The sequence below is a fragment of the Fistularia commersonii genome, chromosome 17 (assembly GCF_037954325.1).
Source record: "Fistularia commersonii isolate RoL2024-O1a breed Wild chromosome 17, RoL_Fcom_v1.0, whole genome shotgun sequence".
In the NCBI taxonomy this organism is placed as follows: Eukaryota; Metazoa; Chordata; class Actinopteri; order Syngnathiformes; family Fistulariidae; genus Fistularia; species Fistularia commersonii.
Window position 1 is genome coordinate 11,218,245 of NC_141300.1, and position 14,719 is coordinate 11,232,963.

General features: G+C 44.4%; 1 protein-coding gene across 1 annotated transcript; it reads right to left on the bottom strand.

The window, feature by feature from the left end:
* Positions 1-2,305: 2,305 nt before the first annotated feature.
* Positions 2,306-10,395, bottom strand: chst6 (carbohydrate sulfotransferase 6). The gene is made up of 2 exons (XM_086163848.1): positions 10,211-10,395; positions 2,306-6,101 (listed from the first exon to the last, which is right to left on the bottom strand). Exon 2 carries the CDS (start codon positions 6,065-6,067, stop codon positions 4,862-4,864), a length of 1,206 nt encoding a protein of 401 aa, XP_086019974.1. The 5' UTR covers positions 6,068-6,101; positions 10,211-10,395; the 3' UTR covers positions 2,306-4,861.
* Between the last annotated feature and the right edge of the window lie 4,324 nt (positions 10,396-14,719).

The window sequence follows — 14,719 nt, forward strand, 5'->3', positions numbered from 1 at the left end:
TTCTCCTCCTGACAGCGGTTCGTTTTCCTCAAGAGGACTTATTGTACCCTCCAGTGGCCGGCAGCAGAAGTACATGGTGTTATCTAAGACAAATAATCGCAAATGAATACATAATTTTTTCCTTATTTAATTCTATTTTACAGCTCGTGCTTTGCGTTGTTTTTAATCACATTACTGGTAGAAATATCAGTTCGGTTTGATTGGATCCTTCATTCCAATCCCCTTTTTTAATATTAAAACCCTCTCAGGCTCAAATTAAGTTGTAGTTGCAGGAAAAATCTGATATTTGGCTGTCGCAAATCTGCAACATCTGCCTGGAGAAGGTGAAGCACATTTTACAGGCATGTCATGCATTTTTGTGTTGCATTTTGAACTGCATTGCCACATTGAATAGGGCTATAAAAGCACAGTTTAATGTGATTATAGGAATAATCACGATATGAAATTATTTTATTTGTACTAATATTGGCTGAGAGGCAGGGGTCGCCAGTCAATCGCATGGCCACGCATTAAGACACTCACCCTTTTATTCATACAGGGAGAATTCAGGATCTCCAATGAAGGTCCTGCATGCTTTTGAACTCGAGCAGGAACCTGGAGGAAACTCAAGCCGGAATTGAACCGGGGACACTCTCTCTGCGAGGAGGAGGCACAAACCGAGGTAAGAAAAAACATTTAGAACGAGGGAAGAATCCCTTTTTGTAAGACTTGCGATAAGAATCGGTCTGCTGTCTGCAGCTCAGACGCTTGGACCGAAATCATCTTCTGCAAAACGTTAGCCGCAAAATAAATGAATTGCTTCTGATCATCGTTGGGAAAAAAATAAAAAATAACAGGATATCGACGACAACAATCTCAACGGCATTGGTTCATATCTGTCCTGTGTTGCCACTATAATGGTAGCATTTTCCGCGGCTTCCTGTTTGTAGGAAGTGAAGAGTTTCAGCAGGAAGAAAGGAGACAAACTTTGGCAGGTTTTAACCAGACGCGCATCTGAATCATATTTTCCAGAAGAGACAGGAACCCATTCATGCTGGACCTGTTGGGTGCACGTCACAGCTCTGCACAACAACAGGAGAGGAAGAGACAAACACGGCCTTCTCCCCATGTGACCAGGTCACCGAGGCAGCTGTGTCCTGTCGAAAAAAAACTCTGACTGGCACATTTTACCTTCTGCAATACGGGATCCGCAGCCATTTAAAACCCTTGCTTGCTGGCGGGGTGGGGGGGCTGTCAGGAAGAAAAATCAGCCCCTGTAAGGCCACACAAGAATTGAAAATATATATTACAAAGCTTAGTTTTCCCTGTAATCTAAAAACAGTTCCTGACCTTTTTTTAAAATTTACCCTCCAGGGGACTCATTTAACCGTTACACATGGTGAGTTACCACTCCTGGACTCACCCTGATATCACTTCCTTGATTATTTAGGTTTAACTTTTTTTTTTTTTTTTTTAATATACATATGTACAATTAAACGTGGCAAGGTTGAATCGAATGTCAATGGGACAACCAGGGATGAGGGAGCAAAGGACATAAGGACATTCGTTCTGTATGTAATCAGAAGTTAACGGTGTTAAAGGTTTGTGAAAAATGTCTAATGCTAGACAAAAAAAAAAGTAAAAGAAAATAATTAAATGAATAGATAGATGAATAAAATGAAAAATAAATAAATTACAAACAAAAAAAAAAACTTGCAAGGGGAATATAACATATTTAACTTGGTGGTTCACAAGAAATCTCAGACATCTAACTGTATATATTTTTTTTTTATTTCTCCATAAGTTTTAAGGATTTTTTTATATAATTCAAAATTCTTTATAAAGAACGTAAAATTTGGGGAACGCTTTTGCATTGTTTTTGTGAATGAAAAACTTGGCCAGGCCTAACATAACCTTGACACATAGTTTTTAGGTTTAACTTTGTGTTTACATGCACGTTTTGGACTCACATTTCCTCTGACTTTGTGCGATTGTTGCAGGATTTAATGCAAATGCTTCAGATTTCATGGATATATATATCAATATATATCAATATATATATATAATTATCATTAATCATTTCAAAATTGAGTGAAAATCCTTGAATAACTGCATTGCACCGCCAAAGATGATATATTTGCACGGTGTCTTCTTTCTAAATTAAAATCCCGGTTAAAAAATAATAAGAAAAATGAATCAAGATTTTGGGTGCATTACCAAACCCAACCATTACGGGTTGCTGTTCAGCAAATTTAACAACACCATGAGTGAAAGCTTCTCCCGGAATCCAAGCGAAGACAAAACACCGAAGACGTAGAAGAAGTAATCTTTTTATTTGGGGGATTCGTACCGATGCCAGCTTCATACATAAATAAAGCTTTAGATAAATTAAAAAAAAAAAAAAAAAAAACAGATCAGGAAGTACAACTTATTCCGACATATCCATCAAGTCAGAGAGGAAAAGGCACATGTGGTCTGATCTGATTGTGTTTGGTAGAGTTCACATTGACCAGGGACACGAATAACAAGCTCTGGCAGATTTATTAAATATATACCACCCGCCTGAGTACGGCATGAAAGACCTCTGGGAAACACAAGAAGGCAAGTGAATAAAATGCATGCAAAAGGTGTGAAAAGTTGTCACGTAGTGACAGATATTAAATTTCTGCAGATCCGAAGGTTGGCCTTTGGCCCGTCAAAGATAACAGAAGTCATCAAACCTTTTATTGAAAGCTCTGATATGACCTTTGCCCACAGACTTCCATTATGACTTCCATCATTATTAGGTTGGTGACAAATATCTCGCTCTTCACATAAATACAAGAATAAATATGCAATTGAATATTTTTCAATGAATTCACTGAGAGCCAGGGTGAGCAGAGAAAGGGTTGGGGAACGGGTTCAATTTCAATTAAAGATTCAAAACCGGTCAATTAGACCCAGAGGGTTTTGACCATATCGGCGCCAGGAAAGGTGGAGATGCTCTTTTCTAACGCTTCGTCGACCGTTGTCGTCCCGGCAACCTGTTTTGAATTTCCTGCACCCGTTATCCAGAGGAGACATGTGCGCCACCGAGCAAAGTCAAACCAGCTCTGTCTATCGCCTCCCGGCCGTTGCACAACCGCCCTCTCCAGGGTTTAGGAGAGAGCGAAAGAGACAGAAAATGGGAAAGATATCCATGATGGTGTAAAATAACGGATGCAGCAGAGCCGGCCGGGGTGGAGCGATGGATTCGCAAAACAATGAAACGGACAGATAGAGTCAAGATAACGGCAGAAAAACTATGATTACTGGAAGTGAATGTGAGGTCAAATTATAGTGGAGTAGACCAAGTGGCTCTTCGGGACCCCTACGGCGGCAGCAGAATGGTACGGTCCGATGCTCCGGTGTTGTGATGCTGCTGCTGGCCGGCCTCCCGCCAATGAGCAACTATTTTAAATGTATAATCATTAGCTTATTTGCTAATCTATTAATTACTGGCTTTGAGATCATTTGAATAGTCATCGATTTGTTTGTTACCATTGGAGGTAAAAATGATACTGCAAAGTAATCTGATTACTTCACCCCTGCAATTCGCCTCACGTCCCTGCGAGCACTGAAAGTTATTGACTGTATATACATTCTTTGGGAAATTGCGATTAAAATGTGAGATACGGATGATCATCTGCAGGAAAAATGAAGGGGAAATGTTTGAAAGGAAATTTATATATTTTTAAATGAAAAAAAATCCCATGGGCGCTGTCCAAAGACAGGGTGTGAGAACACATTATGATGGAGAAATAGTTGAAGGCAAGGAGTAAATAAAACAGGATATCAAATTAAGGGTGGAGAACGGCAGGGGAGAAAACGGCAATAAAGTATTAAATGACTTGATCAAAGGATTCCCGAGAACAAGGCGGTGCAAACTTCGACAAGCTCAAGATATTTAGACGTTCAGCTCGGGCTTAGGAATTGTAGCTTTGACCCATTTGAGGTATGACAAGTGGAGTTTGAAGCGTTGCCGTCACCGTTCAGGTCAACCAGCCTCGCAGGGCGAGAGTTGGAGTTTCTTCAGACGCGGAGCGGTGAGTGAATCGGACCCCGCTTTGGTTTTCTTACGTGTACAGGAAGTAAGTAAGGCTAATTTAACATTCGCTACCAAGATATAGCATGATGTAATGAGAGATGCCTACACAGCTAATGATTTAAGGCACTAAGAGAACTAACTGTCCCTTGTTTGTCTCGAAACACCAGTCAGCATTCTGGGACTGAATTTCCGTGTTCACCCTGTAGCTAACGGGCCGATTCTCGCCGAAACGCTCATGCGTTAAACCATCCCTCGTTTTGCTATTTGAGCTCAAACTAAGTAACGTCAACTGATTTCCCTCCCGTGTAGACCTGGAGTTCATTCATTCATTCATTCATTCATTCATGGCACACACTGCTCATCCTGCCTGCAGCAAATCCTGGGGTCGCAGGGGGGAAAGAAGCGAGGTTTAACGTTTACCAGCCGGCTATCAGTCACCCGAGGCCACATGTCAGACACGGAAATCACTCAGCCATTCCAATAATCGACCAACTGTTTATGGAATACCTGTTAAATTTATAAAATATATGAATATATGAGAATGGTTGGATGTCTCTATATGTGGCCTCCCGATTGGTCCAGGGTGAACCCTGCCTCTCACCCAATGACAGCAGGGATATGCCCCCCCTCGGGGTAGTGAATGAATGACCTCAGGAAAGGTCCAATAAACAATTAACAGCAATGAACGACACGTTTAAACCACTGCCTTCTTAAAATACCGTATCTGTTATTAGGAAAACAAGTTCTAGTACAATTTTAGTGCACGTCCAGTTTCGCGCCCAGTTCCCACGAAGGGTAAAGGTCACGAGTGTAGTTCTAGTCGGGCCGGTCTGTTTTGGTCGGTATCCAGCTGAACTGGTACGGTTTGCGTGGAACCAACAAATCGATGTCCAGTTTCTTCTGCTCTTTCTCACTGTTCACCGTCCTGTATCCTAGCAACGACATGGCTCCTTTGCACACTTCCTGTATGCGCCTGACTTTGCTGTGCGGCAGCATCATGCGCCACGCTTGGGAAACATCTTCGGCGTTCCTCGACGTAATCTTGAACGCCTCCTTGGCCGATCCTTTACCCTTCCCGTGGGTGAGCTTGTAAATCCGATCCTCCAGCTGCGCCGTCATAGCCAGACCCGTGAACTCGTACATGGCCCTGATCTCCTCCAGCGGGTTCCGTGCCATATCTTCGTAACGTACCATTTTGTAGCGTCCGGCAAGGAAAGGCGGCGGCTTCTGGACGGCCCGCTCATTGATCCGCACGTGGCTCCGGCAGACCTCCTGCATCACCTGGTACTGGACCTCGCCGGAAGGGATGCTGCGGTGCTCCAAGACCACGGTGTTGTCGCTGAAAAACGCCTTGGCGGACTGCTCTCTGGAGCGGACCACCGCCCGCGGGTCTCGGACCAGGTGGATGATTCGCAGGTCGATCTTCGGGTCCTGCAGGAGCGGGTAAAGGGACTCCAGCTCGAAGAATCGTACCTCCTTGAGCGCCACGTGACTGTAGGTGCTGCAAGCTTCCTGCACCTGCTGCAGCCCTCGAGCGTCACACGATTTGGTGCACTGGGTCTCGTTACTGAAATGCTCACGCGGCGTTAGAGAACAGGCCGGCGGCGAGCAGAGCGCCCGACTCTGGTACCACATGAACAAGGAGGACACGTTGTGGTGCTCCGGCAGGTAGGCCTCCATCACCGAGAAGTCGCACCTGAATATGCTGTGAAATAAATCCCGAATCGGCATCCGGAGAACTTTGGCGCCGGCGCTCTTGAGTTTGGTCCAGACATGCCAGCCGGGTTCCATCAGGTAGAAGACCGACGGATGCTGGCTGAACACGTCGCCCAGGAAGGACGAGCCCGAACGCCACGACGACAGCAAGAGCACGTGGACCCTTCCATCGGGAGGGGCGGGGGCGCACGTCGTATGTCCGCCGAACTGCTGGTGGGCATACCAGCTGCATAACAGGACCAGCGCCGCGCCCTGCAGGACCACCAGCAAAATGACGGTGTTGACGTTGACCCGGAAGCGAGGCATGGCTGGACGCAGCTCCAATCAGTCCTTCGGGGAGCTGCAAGGGGAAAACAAACAAACGCCACTTCAATCCCACAGGAAACGGCCTTTAACAACGAACTCTGCAAGCGACGGCCTCAGAAGTTTGCGAGCCATAATCAGGACTAGCTTACTGAAAAAAGCGTTCTAACGGGAGAACGCAACGACGGACGATGTAAACAACGCGGAGCACCTAGCGCGATTGCTATAACTCGCTTGTTTGTCGTTGGTCGATTCAAAATTTGATCGCAAACTCTGTTCATGGGCCGATCTGTTCGTGATAAGGGCCGTTCGTATTGTGCGACACGGGGGGGCGGGGGGTTATTTGATTGACAGGGCGGGAATTCCTCCCCGCCACTGAAATCTGGGAATTCTTTGAAAGACAAACGCGAGTGAGGTCACAAACATACAGGTGAGGACAGACTCCCCCGGGGGGGAGAAGGTTCAGTGACGATCCAGATAATGAAACGACTCATCGGACAAGCTCATACACGAAGCTCGTCATCTCCAGACAAGGGGATTAGAGAGAAACGGCCGAGGTAAATTCAAGGAGTTCCCCGAGCGGACAGTCGGGACTAGAAGGAAGTTACATTTCAGGAGAGGCGTCGACGGAGATGGAAAAACGAAAACGGGAAAACTCACAAACGTCACACAAACGTCCTCCCTGCAGTCGTACCCATCTGCCACGCCATCAACCAGCCTCATCTCCGCTACAAGGCCCTTATTGTTCCCGCCACATTGCTCCAAGTATCCGATCGCTGTGGCTTCGCCTCCTGGTTGCGGGACGGGACGGCAACGTGAGGCCCGGGGACGCTCAAACAGGCGAATTGGACGGGAATAACTGGCCAGGAACTGATAAAGCTAGTGTTTAATATTATGTATATTTATTCAAAACACTGACATCGTTTTGGAGCGAGGAACTGTTCATAGAAACAACGCTCAGACGTTTGGATATTGGATCTTTCATCGCTGGTTTCTTATTCTAATTCTTGGGTTTGAAACAGTGACCCGGATTTGGACGTGAACGCTCTCCCCGTTGGGTTGACACGGAGGTGAGCTGAGGGGCCCGCAGGATTTAAGGGAACATAATGTACCAAGAGCACAGCGGCAGCACATATGAGGAACACGTGTGTCGGAGTGACACATGAGCAAACAATGTGATGCAGTGAAAAACGGGAACGAAGCCGGGAAGAGAGCCGGTCGGCGGCGGAGGCCCGGGACTGCTCGGGGGAGGCGGGGGGGGGGGGGGGGGGGGGGACGCCGTCCGAGCGTGTTAAAGAAACGCCAGCGTTTGACGGTCTGTGAGATCCTACACTGTCCAGAAATCGGAATGAGGGCGGTAAAGGTTGACGTGTGAAAGAGCAAATGGTTGTTACGCTACATAAGACAAGATAATAATTTATTGATTCCCACAGGGGAAAGTCAGGAGGCACAGCAGCACAGGGCAAGAAGACAGGTTTTGAAGGACATTTAAAGGACAGGGTCGATAAAGGGACGATAGATAAAGGCATTAAACGGGACACCTCTCCCTCCACAACGATCGCGATATCCATCGGGTTTATCCGAATCTAGATAACCGTGAACTGCTGCAAGCTGTCCAGTAACACATAACAAAAACATAACGATGGCCGGAATGCAAAACCGCCTATCTGCAAATTTTTTGATTTCGGGTTTTTGCATTGACTGGTGAGAAATGGGATAGCGCCACATTTTCAGTCCATCTGCAAGATAATCCCACCCTTTCTTTTGACATGAATCATAAATGTCACATGACATAAAAATACTCCTATGTGCACAATGAAGCAGAAAAAATTACGAAAAAAAAACACTTATCTGCATTGTCTGTGGTAAAAATACATGCTATGCATTTTTAAATTATAATATAGAAATATAGTCCGTGAACAATAGAATATTCTTGAATATCTTCAACAAAGACCACACTATAATCAAGTGAAATGTTTTTTTCATTTCCTGAAAAAAGTGTTGTTTTTTTCAGATAGGAGGTTTTGCATTCCAGCCATCGATTAAGGGAATCGGCGTCGGCTCGTTCTGCCCGTCCAAGTCTGATTCAGACCCGTAAACTAATAACTAACATTGAGTTTGAGGACCAACATATTAAAAAGGTGCCATTGTCAGTAGGTTAGATATCAACTTATTTATCCACATAATCGTTTCTTATTGAATGCTTCGACTGCTCTGAGTTCTCAGGCTGGAAATGTGATATCTTGGTGAGTCACGTTGCATATTTGTAAATTTCTCTGCTTTTTTTTATCTATTGATCGCAAATTTTCCTTAGATATCTTGCAGACCTTTCTCATGTCATTGTTTATTTTGTTTCTCTCTATTTTTTTCAGGAATTTTCTTTATATTTTTCTCTATATTTTCTTTATTATTCAGATTTTGATGTAAGTTTTTATGAGCGCGTAACCCCTTCACATCCACACATGCCCCTTTTCCCATCTATTAAGGGGGAAACCCCAAAACACATTTAAGATATGAAAATCATCGAAATCTTCCAAATATTATTATTTATTATTTCAATTTCTATTATATATATATATATATATATATATATATTCTAATACATAATATGAATGAGATCTAAGATATATATATATATATATACACACACACACACACATATATATATACATACACGTATACATATATACATATACACACGTATACATACTGTATATAATTATGTGCGTGTGTGTGTGTGTGTTTATATATGTATATATATATTCATACTGTATATTTCAAACTGAGCCGTCTGGTGCCTGATTAAGCTGCATCCTACGTGCATGAAGGAACCCCTGTGCACAGCCCGTGCTCGTGCACGGAGAAAGCAGCGTGGGTTTGGAAGACAAACGACCCCGCCAGCAGGACCTGCCTCTTCCACGGCAGGTCTGCCAGCTGTTGGGTGTAAAAGGCCAACCTTAGCCTCGTTTTCCCGCCACCGCCGCCTATAAAACACGTGTTCCAGCATAAAACCGACACAAACTACATAGCAATAAAATGGTTCCCGGTTGTTTTATTCAGAGGTTCTGAGGATTTTTTTTTTGCCGAGTTTTGAACGATTCCCTTCAATTCAATGATTTACGTCTCATATCTGGCCAGATCTTTGAAAATAAGGTTTCTGTTTTCCCTATATGTGGCAAATTAAGATAACAAAGCCTAACAATAGATCAACGTGTGCTGCGACAGATTTGACTTTTGCGTCTGCATTTATGAGTTGGGAATAAAGATGACCGTCAGCGTTGATGGGCAGGATTCATTTGCTCGTAACTTCGAATGTAATACATGAGTAATTACAGTTTTATAACACACTGAATTTTCCCCGTCTTGCCGGGGTGTTTAACTAAGTAAAGATGTCCCCTCTGTGTCACTGCTGCAGGGCACGCTTTGGCCCCGGCCTACACATGTGCATCCATTACACACACACGCACACACACACACATACAGTAAGTACACACCATTTGACACGCACACACTATGAGCAAAACACATAAAACAAAATAAACACACCTTATGCGCAACCTTCGACAAACTCACTCCAAACAACAAGCACACTCATAGCACACAATGCACACACACACACAATGTACAAAACTTACAATACACAAACTTTGCACTGCCATCACAATACATTTCTTATTGTTTGACACACTAAACACAATGGTTACGACACACACAACACCGTCTTAATCCACAGAAAACAACATAAATTATACACAATGCAATCACTGTACGCACAGTATAGTCTACACACCATACTGGAAACACACAACACACACATCCAGTACAGACTGTACCTGGCACAATGAACTTTTCATACGCATCACACAATGTGCACAGCATACCACACACAGACACACAGGGAATCAGTCATTTCATGGAAATTGGGTTGCGGGGGGGTTCTTCAGAGCACACACACACACTATGCAGACACACACACTCTGCAGACACACACTGCCTTCAGACTTCGTGAACACGAGGTCGGTGTTCGGATGGGACCGGCCACCAAACCGGCCCGCAGCCTCCACCCCACCGACCCTCCGACCCTCCGACCCTCCGACCCTCCACCCCTCCGTCCTTCCCCGCGGGGCCGAGCGGTAGAATCCTTACCTCCGGGGCCGGGAGTCGGCGGCGGTGCCCGGAGCCGGAGCCGGTACTCGGTGTCCTCTCGGCCGGCGGTGCTCGGCTCTCCGCCCCCCTCCTCCCGCCCGCCGGCTCCGGGCGCTCGGCTGGCGGCCAGCGGCTGCAGCCTCCTCGGACGGGCCGCCGGTGTGGACGCGGCGGAGGTTTGAGGTTGAGACGTGGCCAGCGGGGCTGGTGCTCTGCAGGCTGAGTGGCCGAGGGCAGGACCGGGGGGGCTGGGGAGTGGGAGTGGGAGTGGGAGTGGGAGTGGGGGTGGGGGTGGGGGTGGGGTTGGGACCAAAGCCAAATAAGTTCCCCGGGACAGCGGGAGGAATCACGGCCTCTGCAAACACACTCCTCAGACCCTATCACACACATCAAAACACACACACAGTATCACTATATCTCAAAGGGGTGTGTGTGTGTGTGTGTGTGTTCATATAAATATAAATAAATAAATGTATGTATGTATATATATGTAGATATACAGTTATATTGTATATCACATGGTGTGTGTGTATGTAAATATATAAATATATGTACCAAAACTTGTATATATATGCATGTGTGTGTGTGTGTGTGTGTAATGCACACACACTCCTACAACCGCACTTCTTTATGATGTGCGGTGAGGTTCACTGCTGACGAGGCACTGACGTCATCACAGCCAGCGTGTATATGTATACATATGAACAAATCAAGTAGTTCCTTGAATTTTTACAGTTTATAATTTTGCTGATTTTACAAATGTTCTGTCAAGGTTCTTGTTTATATCCAGACTTACAGAAGATGTCAAGCAATGTGGAATTTGGATAATCTGAAAATATTACAAAATCAAGATGCTAGGATATCCAGGTGATCTTGAGATATTAGGCTTCTAGATTTTCCAAACATTTTAGGATTTCCAGATGCTCCTCTGATATAAGGATTCCAGATTATCTAAAGATAATGGGAGTTCCAGATTTTTCTGAAGATATGAGGACTTCAGGATAATCCCAAAGATATTAGGATTTCTAGATTGTTGAAAGATATGAGGATCCCAGGTGATCTAGAGATATTTGGAAATCCCGATGACCCAAAGCTAGAGGGAAATCCAGAGGATGTAAAGATATTGAGATTTCCAGATGACCTAAACTGTCACAAATTCATTTCAAAAGGTCCGGGAAGTTGTCTCACTGACTATAACCTCATTTTCAAAATATGTGTTCGCCATCTGCTGCGTGGCCGCTGACTCGAACCATCCTTCCCCTCCACACGAGAGCGTGCGTCCACGGCGTCGCTAAAGGGGAGATGTTCCCCGGGGACCAAACCCAGACCTGCTCAGCGGGATGAGGAGAGGAAACAAAGAGGCCTCTCAAGACACCTAATTAGCTGTCATGATCTTCGATATATTTCATATAGATTTTGTTTTCCCTTATAATCTGTGAGCAAATCGCTTCGGACAGATTCTCTCTTTCAGGGGTGGGCAAACTTTTTGGCTCAGGGGCCGCATCGATTTTTAAATCTGACAGACAGGCCGGATCAGCACAAGATACGATACATAAAAAAACAAACAAACAAACAAACAAAAAAAACGCATTAGCTAACAGTACATATCAGACTCGTCTGACATTTCCTTTGAAAATAAAAGCAGCTTGGTTTTGAAGGCTCTGACGTTTGCTTGCATTTCATGCACAAACCGATTTTTCCCTTGTAGCTTTAAATCCAAATCATCCATGTGTGTCAGTGTGTCTGCAGTAAAGGCTAAATCCCAAAGCCAATCTGTCTCGTTCAGGAAAATTCTCAAGTGTTCTCAAGTAGCTCCAAAAATGAAATAATCTCCTGTTTGAGCTCCCACATTCATTCATCCAATCATTCACATCAAGCATGATTTCTGCGCCAATCTTGGCGGGCCGGATGAAAAAGACCAACGGGTCGGATGTGGCCCGCGGGCCGTAGTTTGCCCACCCCTGCTCTATTTGCATATTCTCTGTATGTCAATATGACATTTGAATGAGAGGGTGAATGGATGGATGTCTCTGAATGATGTGCAAATGTTGTGAATTGTTGTGTCTCTCTGCATGACGTGTGAATGAGAGGTTGACTGAGAGGTTTTCTCTCTAAGCGGCCCTGTGATGGATCCAGGGTGGACCCTGCATCTCTCCCCAATGGCGGCCGGAATAGGCTACCGTCCCCGCAGGAGCCTGAGTGAAAGAGTGAGCGGCATGGATAATGAATGAATGAATGACAACAGGTAATAAAATAGAAGTGGTCACCGACTAAGTGGGTTGTCGGAGAAACTGCACGTCTCAAGGTCCCCCTACCGGTGAAAATCACTTTACATAATCCCATGACATCATCCCGGAGCGTAGCCGACCAAAACCTGGGATGAGGCGCGACAACCGTGAAGGACTCACTGTTCGGGGAAAGAAAACACGGCCTCCGCCCCCAGCCCCGGACAGCTGCTTTTAAGGAGATTACAACAAAAAAAGGAAAAAAAAAGGAAAAAACATTTACGTTGCAATTATTGTGCCAATACCCAGTTCTGAAAGTTGTTTATTCTGGCTGCGTTTTTTTTTTTTTTCCGAATTAGAGCATTAGGGGAGCCGTTACACCTCTTTCCCACCGATTGCGGCGGGTTCGGTGAAATCTTCGCATTCATGGGGCCAAAGATTTTTCCGATTTAATCCCCCGACATCTGGATCTATCCCAGTGAGAGTGGACGGTTGGGGCCGGAGGCATCCGGGGAGTATTGGGGTACAGACGGGAGACGTGGATCCACAGAAGTAGCATCTCTCGTGGTGCAGTTATGACCATGAACAATCGCTTAAGCGCTGACTATTTCCATTTATCCGTAACAAGGGATGCTAAATGACAGTGATGTAAATTAAAATCTATGTTTTTAATCGGACACTGACCTTTCAACAAAAAGCACGAGGCGAAAAAGAGACTGGTTATTTTCCACTGAGTCTGTTTCTCAACTGGAAAAGGAGGGAGGTTTCGTGATGTAATTCAGTGGGTCCAATCCAACATTATGGAAGTGCCAACACTTATGTGTCAATTAAAGAAAGTCAAATACACCCTGAGCGCACACACACAAAAACTCAAAACAAACAAGTTCTAGGAAATGAGAAAAATGAAAACTCCTGCAGAGTTCCCTCTCATAAAACAGGATGTAATTCTTTTCTAAGTAGTTAATATACAAAACAGATGTTATTACACAATGTATTCACATATCTTTTCCTAATTGTGTTAGTTTGGATTAATGGGTTTCGTCACTACTGATCTCCATGAGATTACCAGTTACATTTTTTTTAAAGTCTCCTGTTAGAAGCAAAATGTAAATGACTTGATGTAAGAAGTCTTTCCGTCATCCATCCAGGGATTTTAAGATGCACACGCTGGTTAGAATTGAATGAAACAGTCTTCTGTGTGACTGATATCCCATCAGAAATTTGAATGTAGCTGTGATATATGAACAACAAATTCAAATTACAGCAGAACCTTGGCGTAAAAACACCCCGATTGCCGAACGAGACAGCCTTCAAACATAGTTTTCGATCAAATTTTAAATTGAGACGCAAACAAACCATCAGTGCACAAACACCGAAGCAAACAAACTCACAGAATTTTCCACGTTGTTTATATCGTTCACCGTTGCATTATCCTGTTGTAAGCCCTTTTTTTTCAGTAAATCAGCCTCAATATGGCTCCCAAAAAGGTTAAAACTACTTGTGCTCGAGGTGTTGAGAAGTTAAGAATTTCCAGTCAGTCTGAAGAGGGAAATAATAGCTAAATATGAGAGCGGCGTTGTTGCTACGGATCTCGCTGAGCACTACGACACGGCTAAGCAAACCATCTGGACAATCCTGAAGAACAAAGATGCACTAAAGACAGTTGTCATGGCTAAAGAGGCGACTACCTTGACAAAGCAAAGGTCTCAAGTCTGAGAAGAAGTAGAAAAGTGATTGTTAGCTTGGATGAACAATATTTTTGTGTATTTTTGCCATAAATAAACCCTTATAGTCAGGGAAACACTTGGGTGACGTTAAAACGACTGTTTAATGAGCAATAGCTGTTGTTGGCCACAGCCACACCACATGAGCCTGCAATACAACTAACTATTCCTGCTCACAAGCGGGTAAAAAACAAAACAAAAAACAGAACTCATTTCAGCCCAAACCACACTCACACCATTCCAAGCAACCCAAAAATCACACAGAAAACAAGCATCAACATGAACCCCGACATTCGTGACTCACAACAATATTTACATCAATACAAAATAAAATAAAATAAGATAGAATATAGATTGATTTGAATAATCAATAAAGGACTCAGAGATGTCTTGAAATTGCAGTCGCTCCTCCCAGATCAATAATGTCATCAATAACCATGCTAAATTTTGAAGCGGCAGGTGACTCGGGTCACATGACTTCTTGACATCCCACGTGACCGGTTCACCTGGTTGGTTGCCATGACGTCACGTTTTTTATAAAAAAAACTAGCGGGATGAAT